A 21,931-nucleotide genomic window follows, 5' to 3' on the forward strand; every position below is an offset into this window, starting at 1 on the left:
CCCTCCTATGTGTCAGCCAAGGCTCAAGATGGGTTGGCATTTGAGAGGGAAAATAACTGGCTGCAGGTTCCTATTAATCATTCTTTAATTATGTACAGATAATACTTCTGAGTCAAGAAAAAGTTAGGTTTAAGTTATGCTTAAACTAAAGCTAGTTTTGCACAGGGAAAAAAAAAAAAAAAAGACCAGTCTGTTAAGAAAAAAAAAACAAGAAATCACACAGAATCCTCTTCAAAATAAAATATCTCAGTATCATTGATGTTTTGTTTATTTTCTCTCATTTTTATTTCCTAATAGACTAATGCTTTAAATATATTTTTACCAAATGAAACAAAAAAATTTAAGTCTACATTTTTCATAGACTCTTCAATGAGAGCTTAAAATGTTCCCTTGGAACATTTCAAGTCTGAACAGAACACAAGATTTTAAGACACAGTTATGCAGTGGTTTCTTTGCAGAAGCACTGACCTGTGGGCCATGGGTTATGTCAGGGAACCATGGAGGACAGGAGCCATTGGTGATATCTGTCATTTGGGTTGCTCTGTAAGGCAGAACTCCATGACACAGCTTGCTTGAGAATATTTGCCCTGAGCAAGCAGGGACTGAAATCATAATAGACCTATCTCTTGCCCATTAAAAAAAAAATCAGCCAGACTACAAAGAAGGTGTTCATTTTTTTTTTTAAAATAACATACTAGTTTTTACCTTGAGGAGTTAGAGTGTATATATAGTCACCATAGGCATTTGGCTCTGTATTAGAAGACACTTGCTTCATACTCTGGTAATATTTTACACCTATGTATGGGACTTCAGTTTATTTTTCTATTAAAAGTTTTGAATAAGCAGCCCCAGCCCAGGTATGTCTATTTTATATACGTTTACTTTGCATTGCATAATGAGGAACATTGTATAATGTGTTAAGTGTTTAATGACCAATGCTTAAAAGACAAGGGCTAAGGGCAAAGTGAGGCCTGCAGTATCTGGAAGTAATCCTGAAATGGCATACACTTGTAGTATTTTTACAACACATGGTACAGTTTGGGGTTTGTAAATTCCAGAGTCACATGATCTCAGATGATTAGAAATTGAAGTATCTGTGAGAGACTCAGGAATGTAGCTTTGAACACATCTTTTCACAGATGGCCCTCAGAAAGCCACATCATTTATGCCGCCAGAGTGGATGAATATGTGGAAATCAGCTTTCATATGTAGTTTGCATGGTATTCTTTGTTGCTCACAATGATTCTGCAGCATGCTCTTTTCTGCACTACGTAAAACAGCACAGAATACTGAGCACCATGCTTTTCCACAGACTAAATTGAGAAATTATCCTAAGAAAATTCCAATGAATGATGCAAGTGAATAGATGACATAGATCCTACAATGACACCATGCCTGCGCTATCTAGTGCTGTACATTGGAAAAAAATGTTTGGTTCTGTCCTTTCAGTTTTACTTACTGACTCTTGGTGAGCTGTCTAACAGAGCAGTGGCCATCCATCGGGTTGACCTGTTACTAAGCCCTCTATTTAGATGATTTGATGTGTGCTTGCTTTCAGATAACCCTGTGAATGAAGATGCTATATAAGTGTTCTTTGGTCTATATAATTTTACTTATATTGACTGAATGTAACCTTTACTTAATAATGTTAAAGGTGGATACAAAGATTTTTATCTGTATTCTTCAGTTGGAGTGAGTATAGGAAATTAAAAAATACCTACATCTTCTCTTTGCCACGTGCCACACTGGGCCTGGATGATGGATCAGATTTCTAGGGGGAGCAGCAGCACTCAGAGCACAATAGGGAACCTTGGGGGAGGCCTTTTTAAAACATATCAGTGTTCAAAACTCTACCTCCAAAAATTCTTAATTTAATTAAGGACAAAGTTTCCTTGGTATGTTTCTACAAGAGATCTACCTCCAGATCAATATAATGCACAACTTGGGTTAAGAATCATTGGCATAAAATAAATTATTCCTGATCTGGGCTCTGTCTATTCCCCTGGGGCTGGAGTTATGGACAGTTGTTAGCTGCCATGTGGGTGCTGGGATTCAAACCCAGGTCTTGTGCAAGAACAGTCAGTGTTCTTAACCTCTGAGCCATCTCTCCAGCCCCCAATACTTCCAAAATTTTTATACAGACTTTTTGTCTGTGTGTGGTATGGGAGGAGATGATCATTTCTGAAGAGATGATCTAAAGGATTTGTCAGATTATGAAAAGACTATGTGCCACACCCCAGTTAAAAATCATTTATATTAAAAGGAAAAGAGAGAACAGGTAGTTCTTATAGATTACACATTCTTCTGGCTTGTGAAAAGGATGTAGAGCTACCAGGGAAGTCAGAACAGAGGGGCCATCACCAGTAGAAAGAAGCAGTGGTGTGCTGGAGCAGGCAGTCACTTGTGTGGGTGAGGCTAGCTGTTTATCAATCCGGTTCCACTGTCAGTGATGTCATGTTGGTAGCTTGAATTTGGCCTTTGAGTATTTATATGACAGAAATGACAAATGCTGCTAAAACTGAGGTGAGGAGAAGGTGGAAGCTGCCCAGGAATGCCCAGTGCCAAGAACCATGAGCTTTTAAGCCCTGGAGCCCCTGGGTGGGCAGTCTGACCCTTCTGGTTGGGTTTGGTTCTTGTTGATAGAAGCTGGCTGCAATTACCTGATCTCATTGTCTTAAAACGTGTGAGTTCTGTCCTCTCCTCAGTATCATTGAGGGCATCTGCAGAATGATGGATACAGGAGGGGAAACATCAGGAAAAGTAGATTAGGAGCAGACAGCAAAGGGCCTTGAATTACCCATGAGAGTTGAAGAGACTTACTTAAAGTATTACCAGTCATGAGTGGCAGAGAAGCTGGTCCTCCTCACTGTGCCCATCCACAGCAGAGTTTCTGAATCTTTTTTTTTTGTTTTTGTTTTTGTTTTTGTTTTTGTATTTGTTTTTTCTGTAACTCAGGGATTAGCTGAAGTTAATCCCTTGGAACATCATGATCAGAATCATGCTTTTCCAAAACTTAGCTTGAATAATAAGATTTCCAAATGGGGAAAAGCCATTAGGGAGCAGGGAGGCTGGGTAGGAGACTGCTGTAGGTGCAGTGAGAGGCACACTTGGGAAAAGGTGGCATTTTCCTAAGTATAGATTGGAATTGGAGGAAAAGCTTTGACAAGACAGAAGGCAAATGTGAAGGGAGCCTAGCCTGAAGTTGTCTGGGGCGAAGACAAGGTCCAGAGAGGAACCAGGAACTGCCGTGACTGGGTTGTGTAGTGTATCAGAAAATTATCTGGCTGCCTTCCTCGGGTTGCTGGCAGCACACAAGGCCTTCCTCCCCTGGCAGCACACGAGGCCTTCTGAATGTGTTCTGTTTCTACAGTATAGCCCTCCACCATGTGATGGGTGTATGCTCTCCATTTTAGTGTAATGTCACTCAACGTAGGGAAATGGCCTTATCAACCTTCTTCCCCCTGGGAGATGGGACACTTTTCAGACCACTTATCACAGAAACTCTTACTTTGGCCAGTGCATTGGCTCCCTGCATAACTGAGCACCTATTTCAGAGAGGGCAGCTATACAGAGTCAAAGACTTAAGGTTTTGAGAAATAATTCAGGGGAAGTCTGACTTGTTAAATATCTACTTCAACTATAAGGATAATTGTTTGGTAAAGAAAAATGAAAATACTAAAGAAGGGAACATTGGTAATGTAGAAAGACATGTTTTCATACCTCTTACCCTGACAGAAAAATCTGACATGCACTGATTTGTTGAAGGTGCTTTTCAGTGGGAAGAATTGGAAGAAGATGTCAGGAGGAAATTGAAAGATTCAGGCGATGTTTCCAATGTAATTGAGAAAGTTCAATGCATTTTGAAAACACCAGGAAAGGTAAATGAATTTGAACTATAACTGGTATACTTTGATGAACATAATACTGAATCTTTAGAAAAGTTGAATAATTCATAAATATAAATGTTTTCCCTGTATATATTTTTCCATTTAAATATTTAAACAGAAACATATGTATTTTTTGCTAAGATTTTAATTTATGTAAGAATTCAAATATGTGTGAGTCATGTCTTTAAAATGCTCATTTGTGAATTCTGTGTTCTGGAACCCTCCACTGAAGTTCTGGGAATACATGATCCACGTCAAGAATTCAGGACTGTTTGATGTGTCCGGTTGTGGTTAAGCTTCTTGGATGTGTCCTCACACTGTATAATTTAAGGCCAAATAGTGTTCGGGAGTATGGTAGTTTCTGTGTGAACTTTTTAAAGAGTTCTGAGAAATGTGTTTAACCAGATAAGCAATTAAGGATTCTCTTAAAAACTGGGTTCAAGGTTATAAAAATATAGACTTTGTATGGTCATAAACATGTGGACATAAAACTCCAGTAACTTAGATTGTACAGTCTACAAGGACTTTAGAAGTAGATTTGTTAAATTTTAATGCAACTATATTATGCAATTTAGCCAGTTTATTCTTATTTCATATTTTGTAATAAGCAAATTTGCTACAGTAGATAAAAAGGTAAGTTGTGCAATGCTTACTTTACATATGAGTCAAAAATTGATTCCTTTAGTTTTTTAAAATAGATGATTTGCCGGGTGTGGTGGTGCATGCCTTTAATCCCAGCACTTAGGAGGCAGAGGCAGACAGATCTCTGTGAGTTCGAGGCCAGCCTGGTCTGCATAGCAAGTTCCAGGTCAGCTGGGGCTACGGGGAGACCCTGTCTCAAAAAGACCAAAAAGAAAAAAAAAAATTATGTTTAAGTCACTTCCACAGCCCAAGTTACTAACATTTTAAAGTTAATGGTCTAAAAATGTAAACTGTGTTAGTTTTTTTTCCCTGATTTTTAGAAGACTAAAAAACACTTAGTGTGTATACTTGTGTTTGTACATGTACATGGTGTGTGTGTGTGTGTATGTGTGTGTGTGTGTGTGTGTGTGTGTGTGAAGTTCAGAGGGCAGCTTTTAGGAATTGGTTCTCTTCTTCTGCAATGTCAGTTCTGGTGTCTTTTCCCACTGAGCCATCTCCCCAGCCCCCTTTCTGATTTTTTTGAGGCAAGGACTTATTATATAGTTCAGGCCACTTCAAACTCTCTCTATAGCCAAGACTGGCCTCAAATTCGTAACTCTCTTACCTCAGCTTCCCAAGTGCTAAGGTTATGTGTGTGTGTGTTACCATAATTGACATGTACTAGCTTAATTAACAAAAGAACATAGAATTAAGTGGTAAGGTCTTTTGTTTCAGTAACAGTGTCGCAGGTACCTGTTTACAGGCTGCCCATCCTCACAGGAATCTGGCAGTTTGGTAATTCTCTTGCAACCTAATTCAACTAAATAATCCTTTTTTATAAGTGTACACATATACCTACATTCTGCTTATTAAAACAATCTAGTTAACTCATTTATGGGGCCTTCCCTCCACTCACATGTATTTGTACATGGTATATACCTACATAATAGTCACAATATGCAGTTCATCACCTAAGTGCAGAGTCTTGCCTTTGTTCTGAACCTGAGCCTTCTCCTTAGTTGTCTTGTGACTTTGAGCAGTTCATGCTTTTCTTTAAAACTGGGGATAAGTCAGATGCTTTAAGCCCTAGCTAGCTCTCTAATTTTGTGGGGGTGTTTGGCTGCCACTCTCGTTCATGTGTCAGTCCTCTATTCTTCTCTGGAGGGAAATTTCCAATCTTTCATGAAGGAGGAAATGATACTATCCCTTTTTTTTCAAGGAAAAAGAAAACCCACTCCAATACAGAATTCATGAGCTAGACTGAGGGGAAAGACAGGGCCATATAGATCCTGGTCCTCCACTCTCAGATCTAGACACAGTGCTCCACAGCACTCACTGGAGGAACTGGGGGATAGCATGCAGGTGACTGACACATGACCCAGTGTTACCTACTAGGCAGTAAAAGGGCCTGTGTGATAAGGAAAATAAATTCATTGAATTACAAATTGCCTCTCCTTCTTTCTCTTTCTCTTTCTCTTCCTCTTTCTCTTTCTCTTTCTCTTTCTCTTTCTCTTTCTCTTTCTCTTTCTGACAGGGTCCTACTCTGTAGCTCAAGGCTGACCTTGAACTAGTAATGCCCCTGCCTCTGCCAAGATTACAGGCATGCACCACCATACCTGGCTGTCCATGTGCCTGGTTTTGTGTGCATAAATGTGTTGTACTTGGCACACATGTGAGTTTGCATTACTGCTCTCTGTTGCCATCAGTGACTCGCAGGGACTCAGGACCCCACTGCTTCTCCTGAACTGTTTTGGCTCAGCCAGTCCCTGCCCCTGGGACTTGCTGCCCTGGCGTTGTTCATTGCCAGGTAGCAGTTGTAGTGCTTGAGGGAAAGTTTCAGAGAAAGTTTCAAAGCCATGATCAGAAATGCCTTTGGGAGGTAGTTGGTTTCTTCAGTTTGCAGTTCACCATGTACGCTCAAAGCATAGCAAACAACTTTTCCCTTGTGTTTGTGTTTTTTCCTAATAGATTAACTGCCTGAGGAATTGTAAGACCTACCAAGCCAGAAAACCTCTGTGGTTTTATAATACGTCTCTCAAGTTTTTCCTTAATAAACCAATGCTTGCTGATGTTGTCTTCGAAATACAAGGTATACCTCAGCTCTTACAAACTGCATTTTATATTCTTATTTCTTGTTTTCTTCCCTTACTTTCTATTTTGGCTTTAAACATTGCGTGGAGAAATTGATGTTTTGTATCAGCAGACCTAGATTAAATACCAGTTGAGTTTTAACAAAATCTGGGGAAATGACATATTTTATAAAACTAGGAAAAATAATTTCTATTTCCTTAGTATTTTTCCTTGTGTTCATACTTCATCATCTTTCAGGGATCGGGATGATTGTTAATATGTCATGATACATTTTTGTTTGTGTCTTTCTTTAAGATCCTAGTTTTTAATTCATCTGAAGCCAGTTCTTTTAACAATGTATTACTCCTTGCTTAGTTTGTTCAGTTTGTTCTTTTTATTTCCTGACCTACATCAGGCCCCCACAGTCACTGCTGAGTTTATCCCTCTGCACTGGAAGGATTGTTATCACGAGAGCAGCTGAAGCAGCTGCTTATCTCTGTGGGAAAGTGATGCTACCTAATTTTAATAAAGATGAGCTGTCTTAAAAGCCCGTTACTGATTACTTACATGGATAATTTTGACACTTTAGTAGATTAAATGCATAATCCTAAAGATGAATTGTCAGGCCAGGTGTGGTAGTGCCTGCCTTTAAAACCAGCACTGAAGAGGCAGGGGCAGGTGAGTTCCAGGCCAGACAGGGCTCCATAGTGAGACCCTGTCTTAATAAAAACATTTTTAAGAAGTTGTCAGATACCTCCAGTTACACAAGAAGGATAGAAGGAGATGGTTCCACATAAATGAAGTAAAACTTCAGATGGGCTGTTGTGATGAGGCGGATGTAATTCTGATTCTGTGGTGGAAATGTGTGGCAGCTAGCATTGTCAGTTAAAGTTCAAAATTCTTTCCCAGAAAGTTGCTTTTTTACCTTTAACCTGGGTTGATTGCTAAGAAGAAGAGTAACTTGGAAGCTTTCCGCTGCTTTGCTGGCAGTGCCATGTGCAGTGTGAGCCTGGGACTCTGAAAATGGGACAGTAAGAGTGACCTTGTGATACATAAAGAAGAATCAGTGTGGGGGAGGTGAACTCACAGCCCTGGGGTTTCGGTAGCCCTCTCCTCCTGTTACAGGACCTGCAGCTGACTCTGGCCAGCTCCTGCTGGTACTGTACTCGAATTTATTAGCTGTCAAAACAAAAAAATCCAATTTGCCTATCTGAAGCCAGCTTCACAAATTACCCATTGTAGGTAAAGAAAGGCTTGTCAGAGATATGGCCACTAGTAATTACAGAATTTCCTTCTTAGCTGTAGAAAAAAAGTTGATGAAGGTGTTTGTGGAAAATGCTTAGTATGTTCTGTACATACCAGAGAAACATAGGAATAGATATAATATGGTACAGATCATCTAAGAAACTTCATATCCCAACAGAAATGGCTACATCTATTGTTAAGAAACATCGTATGGCTGGGCGTGGTGGTGCACTTGGGAGGCAGTGGTAGATGGATCGCTGTGGGATAAGGCCAGCCTGGTCTACATAGTGAGTTCCAGGCCTGGAGAGAGAGAGAGAGAATGAGAATATCAAGGCAAGGGGCCAGAGAGATGGCACTAGCTGCTATTGCAGAGGACCTGGGTTTAGATTCCAACACCCACGTGGTGGCTAACAACTGTCCATAACTCCAGTTCCAGGGGAGATGGTGCCCTCTTCTGGCCACTGCAGGCATTGCACGTACATGGTGCATTTACATACATTCAGACAAAACATTCATACACATAAAATATTTTTAAGAGACATAATATTTAAAGTAAAAGGTGTTTCTCAAGTTTCTAAATTAAACTCCATCTTGGAAAAATAGATACTGGTTTCTGTATTCTGAAAGGAAGTGACTGATGCCCCCAGGGTGCCAGAGAGCTCTTTTCCAAATGATTTCTTATGAGGCACTGAGGTCTCTCCTTTAGCTACATCCTGTTTTTAGGGTTAACGTTTTCTATGCTCAGCAGAAAGATGATGAAAAGGCAGACACCAGTTGTTCTGTGTCCACATGACAACCCAGGGCAGGCTTTTCATAAGGGGACAAATAAGTAGCAATTTAAGTGTATGTGGTGAACATGCAAGAGTAGTTTCTTATGCTGTTTTGTCTAGGCTGAGCTGAATGCTGAGGACTGTCTTCCACCTTAAGCTATAATAGTGTGTTTGTTAACCAGATCTGGCATCTCTGGCTTTCCTGGTTGATGCTTGCCCAGCTGTCCTGTGGCCAGAGCTAATCAATCTCTTACTACTTACATAGTGTTTGATACAAATCCAGTACCATACAGCCAGTTAGGCATTCATTTCTTAATTATGATCAAGGTTTAGTCCTTCAGCTGCCTTTTTCCCCCAGTACCCTAAATTTCCTTGGTTGGAGTTCTGGGTGTCCCCAAACCCCTGAATTTTTCACTGAACCTAAGACACGCTCTTGGATTATTCTCCATATGAATAATCTTGTCCTTTGTGTATGTTTTAGAAGGTTAACTGTGAGGTAAAAGTCGTATTCTGGCTTCAAAGGAAACACAGTTACCACCAAGGAAGGGTCTGTGGTGTTATATTACCAGTGTTCCCGAAGTCCCAAACAGTGACTTCCCTTTAAGTAACTGGCTTTTGGGAGGAAATAACATAGCTCAGTTTTAGAATCTTGCCTATCATTCATTCACAAAGCCTAGGATTCAACATTTACAAAGAAAAGAAGTGGTGCAGAGGAACAGCTATTGGTAATAAGATTAATCATCATTGAAGTTGGAATTAACCTCTGAAGCCTAAGTGCTTAGTGGTAATGGTCCTGCAGGAGGAGAACAATTGGTTGGTTGTCTGCAGTGGATGCTGCTTCTGTATGTCACACAGTTTGAGAGCAATCTCCCAAGTAATTGAACTTGGGTTTGTGGCCCTATCATGGATTAATGATTTACGGACTCTCATTCTTACCTTTTCTCTCTTGCCGCACTGTTTCATAGCTCCCAGAGTTGCATAACAGGCATTAACACCTGCTTGTAATTAGCGTGGGCACCAGATTTCATGCCAGTGTAACCTGCTGAAAAGGTTCTCAGAGGAAATATGCAACACATGGAAACTCATGTTGTTTTAAGAGAAAGCAAACACTTGTTTCTCCTCATAATCGCTTCCTTTTCTTCCATTTTGACTCTTCCTGTCCTCTTCTGCCAGCCCCTACCCACTGTATTAGTCACTTTTCTGTTGCTGTGATAAAACACCATGACCAAGACAACTTATAGAAGGAAGCGTTTATTTGGCTTACGTTCCACAGGGATAAGAGTCCATCGTGGCAGGGAGGCATGGCAGCAGAGATGGCCGGAGCAGGAAGCTGAGCACTCACATCTTCAGGCAAGCCCAGGAAGCAGAGAGAGAAACTGGCAATAGGATAGGCTATGAACTCTCGAAGCCTGCCCCCAGTGATGTGCTTCCTCCAGCAAGGCCACACCTCCTAAATGACTGGAAAGCGTGCCACCAGCTGGGGCAGTTGTCTTTTCTGACCATGTGTAGTAGCTGCTGAGGGTTTCTTTCTATCAGTCCCAGATCAAAATCAAAGCCTTTGAGGACCTGGAGAGCAGAGAGGCTCAGGAACAAGCAATGTGAGCAGGGTGTAGAAACATTGTCTCCTGTCAGCCACCCAGGAGGCAGTGATGGGAGGGATGAGCCTGGGGTCTGGAGTCTCAGCTCCCACTTTGGTTTTGCCTCCCACCCAGTGTGGGAGGCAAGTTGCCTGTGTATAGGCTTACCATCATCTTATGTATGAGTCAAGATGTCCCATACAGGTTTTCATGTTGAGGGTTGCACAACTCTCTTCTTTGATAGTACAGGCCTGAAAAGCCAAAGTGGGAGTTCTAAGGAGAACTTTAAATGTTTTATTGTGTGTGTGTGTGTGTGCAGGCATCTGAGTGCCATAGTGCACTTGTGGGGGTCAGAGGACAATTTTCAGGAGTCAGTTCTTTCCTTCCACTGTGGATTCTGGGGATCACACTCAAGTCATTGGTCTTGTTTGGTAAGTGCTTTTAACCCATTGAGCCATCTCACCAGCCCTAAGGGCAAATTTTGAGTTGAAAGAAAATGAACAAAATTTTGCACCACTGGGAGGTTAAGATATATGTCCATCATCCTGCAGAATGGAGTAGAGCATGTTTGAATCCACCATTGTGGCCATGTGGGTGCTGGGACTCAAACCCAGGTCCTCTGCAAAGAGCAGCCAGTGTGCTCTTAACTGCTGAGCTATCTTTCCAACACCTGGAATCAGATTTTTAATCAAAAGATACAAACATTTGTGAGATTCACAGTTACAGTGTACATACCCAGAAAGACTATAGCAGTTTACATTCCTATTGACAGTATATGAGAGTGCTTGCTCCAGCACATTTTTTTTGATTGTTAAATTCTCATAACAAAGTTTTCCCCCTTTTTTTAATTGAATTTTTACAAATCTCATACTGTATGTTTTGATCATACTTAGATCCCCTCTCCTATCTGCACCTGCCTTACTACTCCCCCACCCAATTTCCTGTCCATAATATGTGTATGTGGGGGGGTGGTTTCTGTGTGCATGTGTGTGTATTTATAAAGTCAGGTTTGTGTCCCCAAATGGCGTTCAGTTTGGATTCATCCACTGGGGCCTTTTTAACCTACCACGATTCTCACCCTTAAATGAGACTGATTCTCCCTTTCCCAGCAGATATCTGTTGCCAATAGTTCCCTCAGTTAGACTTGGGATTTTTTTACACATGTCCCCGCATATATGTTGGGATTTTGTCTGGGCTTGAGTTTACATGGGATTTGTGCATGACTAGCACATATTTTTAGCAGTGTGATTACATCTTAATTTTCTTACAAATTTGATATGACTGTCTTTTTAAAATATTCTGATCTAGACGCCTAGATTGTATATCTCAAAAGTCCAATCTGAGCCATTTGAATCCTTTGGCATGGAGACACTTAATTATTGTAATACAGTGTGTGATGTGGTGATACAGCACAGGTTATGGCAGCAGCTCTGTTAGAGATCACATATGCAAAGATCAAGTCTTCAGACAGTGCTGGGTTGTGTATTGGTTTCCTGTAGCTATTCAGTATTTTGGTCTTGCTCACAGCCCTTGTTGCCTAGTGATGGTAGAGCAGAGATTTGCACCTAACGCCAGTGTGGGCCCCAGAGAGATTAAAACATCCAGCTAGTAAAACTACAAAAATCAGACTAGTTTCAATGGGATTGATTTCAGAATGGATTAGTCATGCTTGTTGCTCTGTTTAAAAAGCCAAGGTACATTCTTACATGAACCTCATTTTATATTCTTGCTGTTCTTTGAAAAAGATTTTTTTTTTAATTTAAAAAATATGTATGAGTGTTTTGCCTGTGTAGATAAAGCTCACCTGTGTCATGCAATGCCCATGGAGGTCAGAAGAGGGCATTGAATCCACAGAAACTGGAGTTAGATATGTTGTTAGCCACCATGTGTAATTGGCTGTGCTTACAGTACCACACAAGTTCCCTCCCATTTAGCCAACCTTAAGTCCAATTAGACAGCTGTTGATTACTCCCAAGATAAAAGTGCTACTATTGCACCAGTAGAGATAGTTTTCTGGGCTGGTCATTATTGTGGTTTACAGACTTTAAATCCTATCCTATCTGGATAGGATTCTTGACTGATTTTCTCCCTTGGCAGCTTACATAGTATCTTTTGATACTAGAGCTAGTCTTGAGGGAGGAGGCTTCCAGGTCAATTCAGCACAACTGCTCCAAGTTCTGTGTCTGAAGTGTGTTGTGTCTTCAGCAGTAGGGTCTTACCTTCAAGTTCTAGGAGGCAATCAAGGGCTGTGGCAATAGCCTGTATTATTTTGGGAGTCTCTTGGATTACCCTGATCAACTCAAAGGGAGATTTCCCATGCATAGCACTGTGATTTTTGTTATGTAGGATTCAGCTACGCACATGCACTCACATTTTATTATATGTGCTATTTTTCAGTAGAGTTATTAAATGCTACATTTCCTTTTGGCTTTTTATACCAGTTAAGCATTATATATCTCTATTTCCTCTCTCTGCTCCTGTACAGTATCCTCCATTTTCCCCTTATGCCAAGGAGTGGTATAGCTGGTTCAAACGGTACATCCAGGTTTAGTTTTTTAAGAGTTTTCTATTCTAATTTCCACAGTGGCTGTACCAGTTTGCAGTGCCACCAGCAGTGAATAAAGTTCTCCCCCATTCCCACATCCGTACCAACATTTGTTGTCATTTGTTTTCTTGATCCTAGCCATTCTGACAGGGGTAAGATGAAATCTTAAGGTACTTTTAAATTGTATTTCCCCAATTGCTAAGGATGTTGAACACTTTTTAAGGCATTTCTTAGCCATTGTTAGTTCTTCTTTTGAGAGCTCTCGGTTCAGATCTGTAGCCTATTTTTTAATTGGATCATTTGTTTTCTTAATTGTTTTTTGAGTTCTTTGTATATTCTGGAAATTTATCCTCTGTCAGATATGTAGCTGGTAAGATTTTTCCCACTCTGGGGCTTCCTTTTCACTCGATTGCTTGTTTCCTTTGTGGTACAGAAGATTTTTAGTTTAATGAGTTTGCATGTGTCACTTGTTGACCATAATTCCTGAGAAAATGAAATCTGATTTAGAAAGTCCTTTCCTGTACTTACATCTAGTAGGGTACTGCATGTGTTTTCTTCTAACACTTTCAGCATTTCAGGTTTCACATTGAGGTTTTGATCCATTTGGAGCTGACTTTTGTGCAGGGTGATAGACATGGGTCTAATTTCATTCTTCTACATATAGGGATCTAGTTTTCCCTGCACCATTTTTTTGAAGATGCTGTCTTTCCTCAAGTGTGTGTTCTTGGCATCTTTGTCAAATGTCAGGTGGCTGTAATTGTGTGCACTCATAGTTGAGTCTTCTGTTTTGTTCCATTGATCTACATGTCTGTTTTTGTGCCAGTATCATTGTGTTTTTACTTCTGTAGCTCTGTAATATAGTATTAACTCTGATATGGTAATCCTCCAGCACTGTTCTTTTAGCTCAGGATTGCTTTGGCTATTTTGGATTCTTTTGTGGTTCCATATGAATTTTAGGATGGTTATTCTATATTTCTCCGAAAAAAATGTTATGGGGAATAGTATACATAGGAGATCCCAAAGATTTCACCAGAAAACTTCTAGAAATTATCAACACTTTCGGCAAAGTGTCAGGATACAAAATAAATTTACAAAAGTCACTAGCCTTTTTATATACCAATAACAAGCAGTCAGAGAAGGAGATCATAGAAACATTCCCATTCACAGTAGCCTCAAAAAAAAAAAAAAAATCAGCTGGGTGTGGTGGTGCACGCCTTTAATCCCAGCACTCAGGAGGCAGAGGCAGGCGGATCTCTGTGAATTCAAGGCCGGCCTGGTCTACATAGTGAGTTCCAGGACAGCTGGGGCTATAGGGAGACCCTGTCTCAAAAAAAGACCAAAAAAAAAAAAAAAAAAATCTAGTTTTAAAATAAACTAAGGTCTCTATAATGAAAACTTTAAATCTCTGAAGAAAGAGATTGAAGAAGACACTAGAAGATGCTTATGGATTGGTAGAATTAATATTGTGAAAATGACCATCCTACCAAAAGCAATTTTATAGATTCAGTGTAATTCCAATCAAATTACATCTAGCTTTGGTATGCACGTTGTGGGGGGTGGAACACAGGTCTTATGCTTGTGCAACAAGGACTTTATGGACTGGACTGAATTATCTTCAGAGCCCTATCTAATGTTTTTATTGTTTTGTTTTTATGTAAGTGGAAGTGGCTGTGTAAAGTGTGACTATACATCTGACGTTGTGATTGATTCACTAATTTAAATACTTCACATCAGAAACAGGGTGGGAAAGCATTCTTATTCTTAAATCAATTTCTGCTAAACTTAGTAGAGACAGACCCTTAGATAATAACTTGATAACTCACCTCAAATTTGAATTATAAACATTTTTTAAAGTTATAGTGAATTCTTAGCTAAACATGAAGCTCCTTTCACTGTTATTTAACCTAAAATATTTACAATGCAAAATACATTCTGAAGGAATCATATTTGTGAACTGACTCACATTCACAGATAACTTCAGTATCTTTAATACAGATTTGGGAAGTAATCAGAAAGAAAATTTAAGAATGAAATTATTATTCAGTTATGTATAAGGTTTTCTCTTTATGCAACAGTAGTGATAAATACTCTATGGCCTCTCTGCTCCACTTTTAGCATGAATATCACAGAGCCTCTTGAAGCTGACAGATACTGATAGCAGTGCAACAGCTTGCTCCAGAGCTGATACAATGCTCCAGCTTGATGAGGAGGGAGTAACATAGACTAAAAAGACCTAGCTGGGATCTGTACTCAGATGGAGACTTATATAGATTTGGTTATGTTTCTTTCTATTTCTGATCCTTTATGATTAACCAAAAATACCAAGAAAGAAGATGCAGGTGGAGTTTGATAGATGACCTTAAAATTTTAAGACATTTTTCCATTCATGATGTGGAACACTGTTTCTTGTCTTCTCTGTAAATGGGGGTTCTGAGTTCCACCTTGAGAGTGGTTACAAAGGGCTGTGGTTGTGCACAGAGAGGATGAGCAGAGACCTGAAATAGGAAGTCCACTCCTCTCCTCCAGCAGTGACAGCTGAAACGCATGGGTCCTGGTATGTTTTCCTTCTGAATACGGATGCTGCAGTGAATTCTTTAGATTGTTGCAGACTAACATCCACAACTGATGGAGTGGACATAGAATATAAAAACCTGACATGGGGCCAGGTACACACACTTTTTTTTTTTCGTCTTTTTGAGACAGCACACTTTGTAGATGAGGCTAGCCTTGAACTCACAGAGATCCACCTGCCTCTGCCTCCCAAGTGCTAGAATTAAAGGCATGGACCACCACACACTTTTAATGCCAACACTTGGGATGTAGAGGCAGGCAGATGTCTGTGGGATTGAGGCCAACCTGGACTATATAGCAAGTTCCAGACCATACTATCCCTGTAATAGGAAGTCATTAATACACACACACACACACACACACACACACACACACACACACACTCTCCACTCCCTCTGTAATTTGTTGTTTAACCTCCCTAAGTTACTGTAACAGTTCTATAATCTTGGCAAATATTCGTATGTAACATAGACAGGATTTCCCTTGTATTTGAATCTGTGTCACATGAAAAGTTCTTTTACAGAATTACATTTTCCCCCTGGTTACTTATACGTCCATCTTTCGAAATCTGAAAAGTGACAAATGCGTTTTATTTTATTTCAGTTCTTGATAAAGAAGGATCTTTAACCTATGTAAAGTGAGGCGAAAACGGACCTTTAAATTGTTTCACACTTACTGTTTTTTTTCCTTAGAATGTTTGTGGAACTGTAACACCAAATGAATACTACCAGGAAAAGATAGTTGGGCTTTGGTATTTTCAAAGAACGTAGGTATCTTTCAACTAGAAAAACTGTCTTCTGTCCCCTTAAGTAACTTTTCCTACATCCTATTGCCTGTTACTATATAAGTACTGTATTATATTCTTTTAGTGTGTATTTAAATACTTTGCTTAAAACAGAAAACTAGGGGATAGATGACTCAGCAGTTGAAAGCGCTTGCTGCTCTTCCAGAGCACTTGAATTCATTCCCCAGCACCCTCATTGGGCAACTCACACCCACTTAGAACTTCAGCTTCAGGGGATTCAAAGTTGTAGCATATACATGAGTATACTCTCTGTATATTTTGTTTCTGTCTCTCTGTCTCTGTCTCTGTCTCTGTCTCTCTCTCTCTCTCTCTCTCTCTCTCTCTCTCTCACACACACCACACACACAACACACAGAGTACAAAACATAAAAATAAATCTTTAAAAAAACCAGGTAGCTATAATTGAGTATTATATTACATTTTCATAATATAACTATTTTCTCTCTTTCTCTATCTGCCTCCCCCCTCCCTCCCTCCCTCCTTCCTTCTTCCTTCTCTCTTCCTCTCTTTCTCTTTGGTTTGTTTGTTTTGGTTTTTGAGACAGGCTCTTCTTCTAGCCCCAGCTGGCCTGGAACTTGATAGGCAGACCAGGCTGGCCTCAGTCTCACAGAAGTCTGCCTGCCTCTGCCTCTAGAGGGCTCAGATTAAAGGAATGTGCCACCACACCCAACACAACACAGCTATTTTCATCACACCTAAACAATTGTTTAAGGGGTTGGGAACTAAAAGTTGATGCTCTCTTAACTGTAAGTATAACGGTTTTCCAAACCAAATTCTGAACTTCAAATGGGCCTAAAAATCTGTAAGGTGTAGTGGCACATGCCTACAACCTCTGTGTTTGGGCACAAAGGCAGGCAGCTCCTGTGGGCTTGCTGGCCAGGCAGTCTAGCCAAATCAGCGAGTTCCAGGTTTAGCAAGAGACCCTATCTCAAAAACTAAGGTGGAAAAACAATTAAAGAAGTCCTCTGGGGCATGGAGACATGGCTCAGCAGTTAAGAACACTGACTACTCTTGCAGAGGGCCCAAGTTTGGTTCCAGGCACCCACGTGATGGCTAGCTGTAACTGGTTCTAGAGGAATCCAGCGCCCTCTTCTTGCCTCTACAGGACTGCATGCAAGGGTGCAATTGCACACAGGCAAAACACTAAAAATGAAATCATTTTTTAAAAGAAGACCTCTAGCTTCCACACAAAGGCATATGCACCTTCACACGTGTATACACATTACACACACACACAGACACACACGCACACACAGAATGCTTGAAGGCACTGACCGTTTTGTAGTTGGTTTTACAACTCTGTTGTAATAGCATCAACAGAAAGCTCTGTTAAAATTTGAGGCTTATTTATAAATACCACCCCTATATACTATCCACTTAGTAATTTTAGTTATTCTTAATCCATCTGCTTAACTCAAATGATAGATTATTCAATTTGTTTAAGCTATGCTTCTAATTTTTCATTTTTGAAAAATGATGCTTTATAATGAAATAGTTTAAATCTTAAAATTATAAGTCAAATTACATTACCACTTTGAATTCCTTGTTAATTATTCTCTACAAATATATCCGACATGCCTTAATTATGGGAGCTAGTCCTTTTAGTAGATGATACAGTCACACTGAGGCTGGGGGGGGGCACTATGGCGGGGGGGGGGGCGGGTGCAGCTGGCTGATGGTGACTGCTGAATGGAGGTAGGATGCTCTCTGAAACTGCTCCCGGTGGGGGTGTAGCAGTGCAAACCACAGTTCCAACCTGTGGCCTCAGCTGGCAATATTAGTGGTTGCTTCATGATCCTGAGGAAATACTGATTTTGGAAAAGTTGCTGGGTTTAGATGGAACTCTTTTCTTCCTAGGTCAAGAAGTATTTTGCTTGGATTTAAAGAGATTGAAGAACCCAAACAATTGTGAATATTTTAGAGGGCAGTATGTACCTCTGATAAACATTATGTGAGATTTGGAAATGTATGAGTCAATTCTTGGGCAAAACATGAGTGGTTTGACTCATAGCTTTTCTTTCTGGAAGGATGAACCTTTGTCGTTCCCCTGACCGTGGGGTGTTCCGTTAGTTAGAACTCCTGCTCTGTTGCTTTCATCTTGTGTCTTGGTGATGGCCTGTGGAACAGATTTTGGTTAAAGTAAAGGCTAGCATGTGGATTCATGGTCTCCTTACATGGTAGAATTGATGGCACCTGCTTCACCACTCCACCAATCCCAGGCCCCCTGTACCACCTGTGCCCTGTCTGGTGCTGTTTTAATGCAGCAGAGCAATAGCTGGAGAGCTCACCAAGCTTTAAACTACAGAGTTTGGTGTACTTTAGTGTGGGGTTGGGCTCAGAGGCCTTCAGAATTCAAAGGCTAGTGTCAGAGAGGCATTGCTCACCTGGAAAAGAGTGGATTCTTGAGTTGTTTTCTGGAGAGACATCCAGGACCATGGTCATTGCCTGCAATCCTTGATAAGGTCTGAAATGTGCTCCTCAGCTTGGGAGACTCTTGCCATTCCTACTGCAAGGTATGGACTGTTTGTGGTTTACTTGTTGCAGTTTCCCATTTCTGGTGTGGGGAACCCTGGCCAAGACACCTTGGTGAGTTTGATCAAGAATGGTAATGGCTGTTTTCCCAAGAGGAACATGGGCAGAAGTGGTGGTGTTTCCAGTCAATCAGGAGGGATAGACACTTCCTTATAAAGCTTCCTTATAACATAAAGCAAAAGTTGTCTTTATAGTGCTTCAATCTTAAGGAAATATAAACTTACAAATGATCGCCTGATTTGCAAATTGCTGAGTGCAAAGACGAGTTTTGAACTCTGTCATTCATCTTAAATCCAAGAAGTCTTTGGGCGCAATGATGGTTATTGTACCAGAATGTTGTTTCTATATACCGGCCCATCTCATCCAGTGCAGTGCCACTTGAATTAGAACATGGCTGGTTGTAGTAGCGGCGATTTTATCTTTCTTGACTTTGTTTACCTTTTGCACCTTTCAGGTACAACTGTGCCAGCTCACAGAGCCATCTTGGTGGCTCGATGTGAAGTGATGGCTGCCATGTTTAATGGTAATTATATGGAAGCAAAGAGTGTCCTGATTCCAGTTTATGGTGTTTCCAAAGAGACTTTCTTGTCATTTTTAGAATATTTATACACAGACTCCTGTTGCCCAGGTGAGCAGTATGCATGCTGTGAGATAATATCTCACTATTCATTTTTGTCACTCATTTTGATAAATTGCTTTCTATGAAATCTGTTTTAAGGTCTATCAGAGCTGGCTAAGCAGTTGGAGGTGATATTGGGACAACATTGTGTTTTCAGTTAGTCAAGTGGCAGAGCAATGATTAGGGGCCTTTTATGTACTGCTAGACTCTGGTATAAACTCACATGTCCCAGCCAGCACTCACAATCAGTCACCCTAGGCATCTAGAAAGAGGTGTTTGGGGTACCCAGTGGCTGCTCTGTCTCATTTTAGAGGTTGGGGAGAGGTTGCTTCTTCTACAAGAAAAAGGGCTAGACAAAGGCCTTCATGGTCCTGACATCTAATTGAAATATTTTTCAGGACTTTTACTATTGTGAGAGTCCTATGATCTTTCTGGCTCAGAGGATGGGGATTTTTAAAGTCTGCTTCAGATTTCTAAAGTCAGACTCTCCTAAATTTGGCTGCTCTGAAGATGTTCCTTCAGATGTTTAGGATGCTCTGTGGACTATGGGATTTGTTTCTGAACAAAGGCTATCTTTGACCAGGAACCAACCATCTATAGTAGCTACAAGTCAGAACAGATTTTGCAAGATCCCTGTTGCTTAAAGCACCTTGGAGAAATAGCACAATCCTTTCAATAGTCCCAGAACCTTGCAGTGCAGGCACAGAAGCCTCTTTGGTGTTCTTCACCCTTTGGCCACCTGATGGCTCCCTCCACAGACAGCTAGAATGAGCTCCCACATGCCTCCTGTCCTAGAGGATGAGGCCTTGCTTACAAACACCGCCCTCCCCTCCCCCGCCCACACACCCCTGGCAGGAACCCTACAGATAGAATAATTTAACACACATTTAAGACTTGCAGCTTTAATTTTTAGGCCAAGGAAGATTTTGTTTGTTGTTGAAATAAGTTTTAAACAAGTCATGGGTCCTCTTTGAAAAATTTTAGAGGTTCCAAAAGAGAGATTTCCTTTCGTAATTAAATTAACTTGGTTTTCCGTCTAGCTGTACAGTATTTTGGAGCTGGTTGTTACCACCAGTGTTAAGGATTGGCTTATTATTTTTGCTTAAAAGTGAAAGCAGTGGTTCTTACTGGAAATAAATCTTACTGTTTATTTTCTCAATTTTGGGAAATTTGAATATTAGATAAAATTTTTCACCGTTGATCAGGAGAAAATGAAAAGCAATGATAACTGTATGGCATAACACTTTAAAAATTATTGAAAGGGGTGTTGGTGGGGATTAATCAAAATGAACAATTGAAGTTAAACCAAAGATTAGATTGTGTATGTGTGTGTGTGTATGTGTGTGTGTACATTTTTTTTTAAATCGGGAGAATTGGAGACAGTCTATTTATTAGGTTAAATATTACCATATACAGTGTTCTTAGTGTTATAGCTACAAAAGAATGTAAGGAATGTAAGTGTAGGAAACAGGCACATATAAATAATGCTCAAATTTTAAAAAGCAAAGCAAAACTAATATTGGCATTAGCATGTATCAAGGTAGTGTGTCCCGACTACATTGGTAATGGTTGTATTTTTTACAGTGGCACACTCGAGTTTTAAGAATAAATCCAGTTTCATTTTTCACTGTTTTAGAAAAATCCTATTCACAATGAAAATGGTAAATGTGCTGTTCTGCTTTCATTGCTGCTGCTGTGATAAAATACCCTGAAAACAGCAGCTTAAGGAGAAAGGGCTGATTTCAGCTCACAATTCCAGGGTATAGCCTACTGTTTTAGGGAAATCAAGGTGGCAGGGGCTGGTAGCAGCTGGTCACATCACATCCATAGCCAAGAGCAGAGAGAGAAATGTGTTCATGCTTAGTGCTCACCTCATGTTTTCCACTCTTAAACCACCCAGGCCCCAAACCCAGGGAACGATGCTGCCCACAAGGGTTGTCCTATCATCACAAAGCAATCAAGAAGGTCCCCTATACATGCCCACAGACCAGCCTGATTAGACAATCCTTCATTGAGGCTCTCATTCCAGGTGATTCTAGATTGTGTAAAGTTGACAATTAAAACTAACCATCACAATTGGTAGATCTAAAAAGACAAGAGAATTATAGGAAAAAAAAACAGACTTAAAGAGAATTTGTTTATTGTAGTGCTAGAAACCAAACTCAGAGCCTTGTATATACTAGACACGCACTCTACAACTAAGTATAGCCACAGGCCTAAACCTAGTAACAAAACTAACTGTATGGTTTCCAGAGATGGGGAAGTGGGGGTGGGGGTGGGGAGCTACTGTTTTATTGGTACAGAGTTTCAGTCTGGGAAGATGAATAATGTTCTGGAGGTAGCTGGGGGTGATAGGTACAGAACAGTATGATGGTGCTTCATGCCACTGAACGAAATACTTAAAGTGTTTAAAATGGTAGCCAGGGAAATGGCCCAGGCCATTGATCCCTAGGACACACATGGTAGAAGGAGAGAACTGACTTCTGAAAGCTGTCCTCTGACCTATGAGTGTTCCCCAGCACACACTAAATACATAAATGTAGTTTTACTTTTTTAAATACTTTATTTTTGTTTTATGTTTATGAGTGTTTTGCCTGCCTTATATGTAAGTGCACACATGTCATACAGTGCCCATGGAGGTCAGAAGAGGGTGCTAGATCCCCTGAAACTGGAGTTATGGATGATTGAT

At 40.4% G+C, this 21,931-nt stretch overlaps 1 protein-coding gene across 6 annotated transcripts in view; it reads left to right on the top strand.

The window, feature by feature from the left end:
• Rhobtb3 (Rho related BTB domain containing 3) overlaps window positions 1-21,931 on the top strand; it is a 59,107-nt gene that overhangs the window by 27,152 nt on the left and 10,024 nt on the right. For all 6 annotated transcript variants that reach the window (XR_003848709.1, XM_029561066.1, XM_029561067.1 and 3 more), the window contains exons 7-9: window positions 3,766-3,878; window positions 6,477-6,597; window positions 19,078-19,251. Coding sequence is in view for 5 of the 6 variants with exons in the window: in XM_029561066.1 (XP_029416926.1) it covers window positions 3,766-3,878; window positions 6,477-6,597; window positions 19,078-19,251 (408 nt within the window). In the remaining variant the exon portion in view is untranslated. The remainder of the gene's footprint in view (window positions 1-3,765; window positions 3,879-6,476; window positions 6,598-19,077; window positions 19,252-21,931) is intronic.

The sequence above is a fragment of the Nannospalax galili genome, unplaced genomic scaffold (assembly GCF_000622305.1).
Source record: "Nannospalax galili isolate Female #2095 unplaced genomic scaffold, S.galili_v1.0 scaffold393, whole genome shotgun sequence".
In the NCBI taxonomy this organism is placed as follows: Eukaryota; Metazoa; Chordata; class Mammalia; order Rodentia; family Spalacidae; genus Nannospalax; species Nannospalax galili.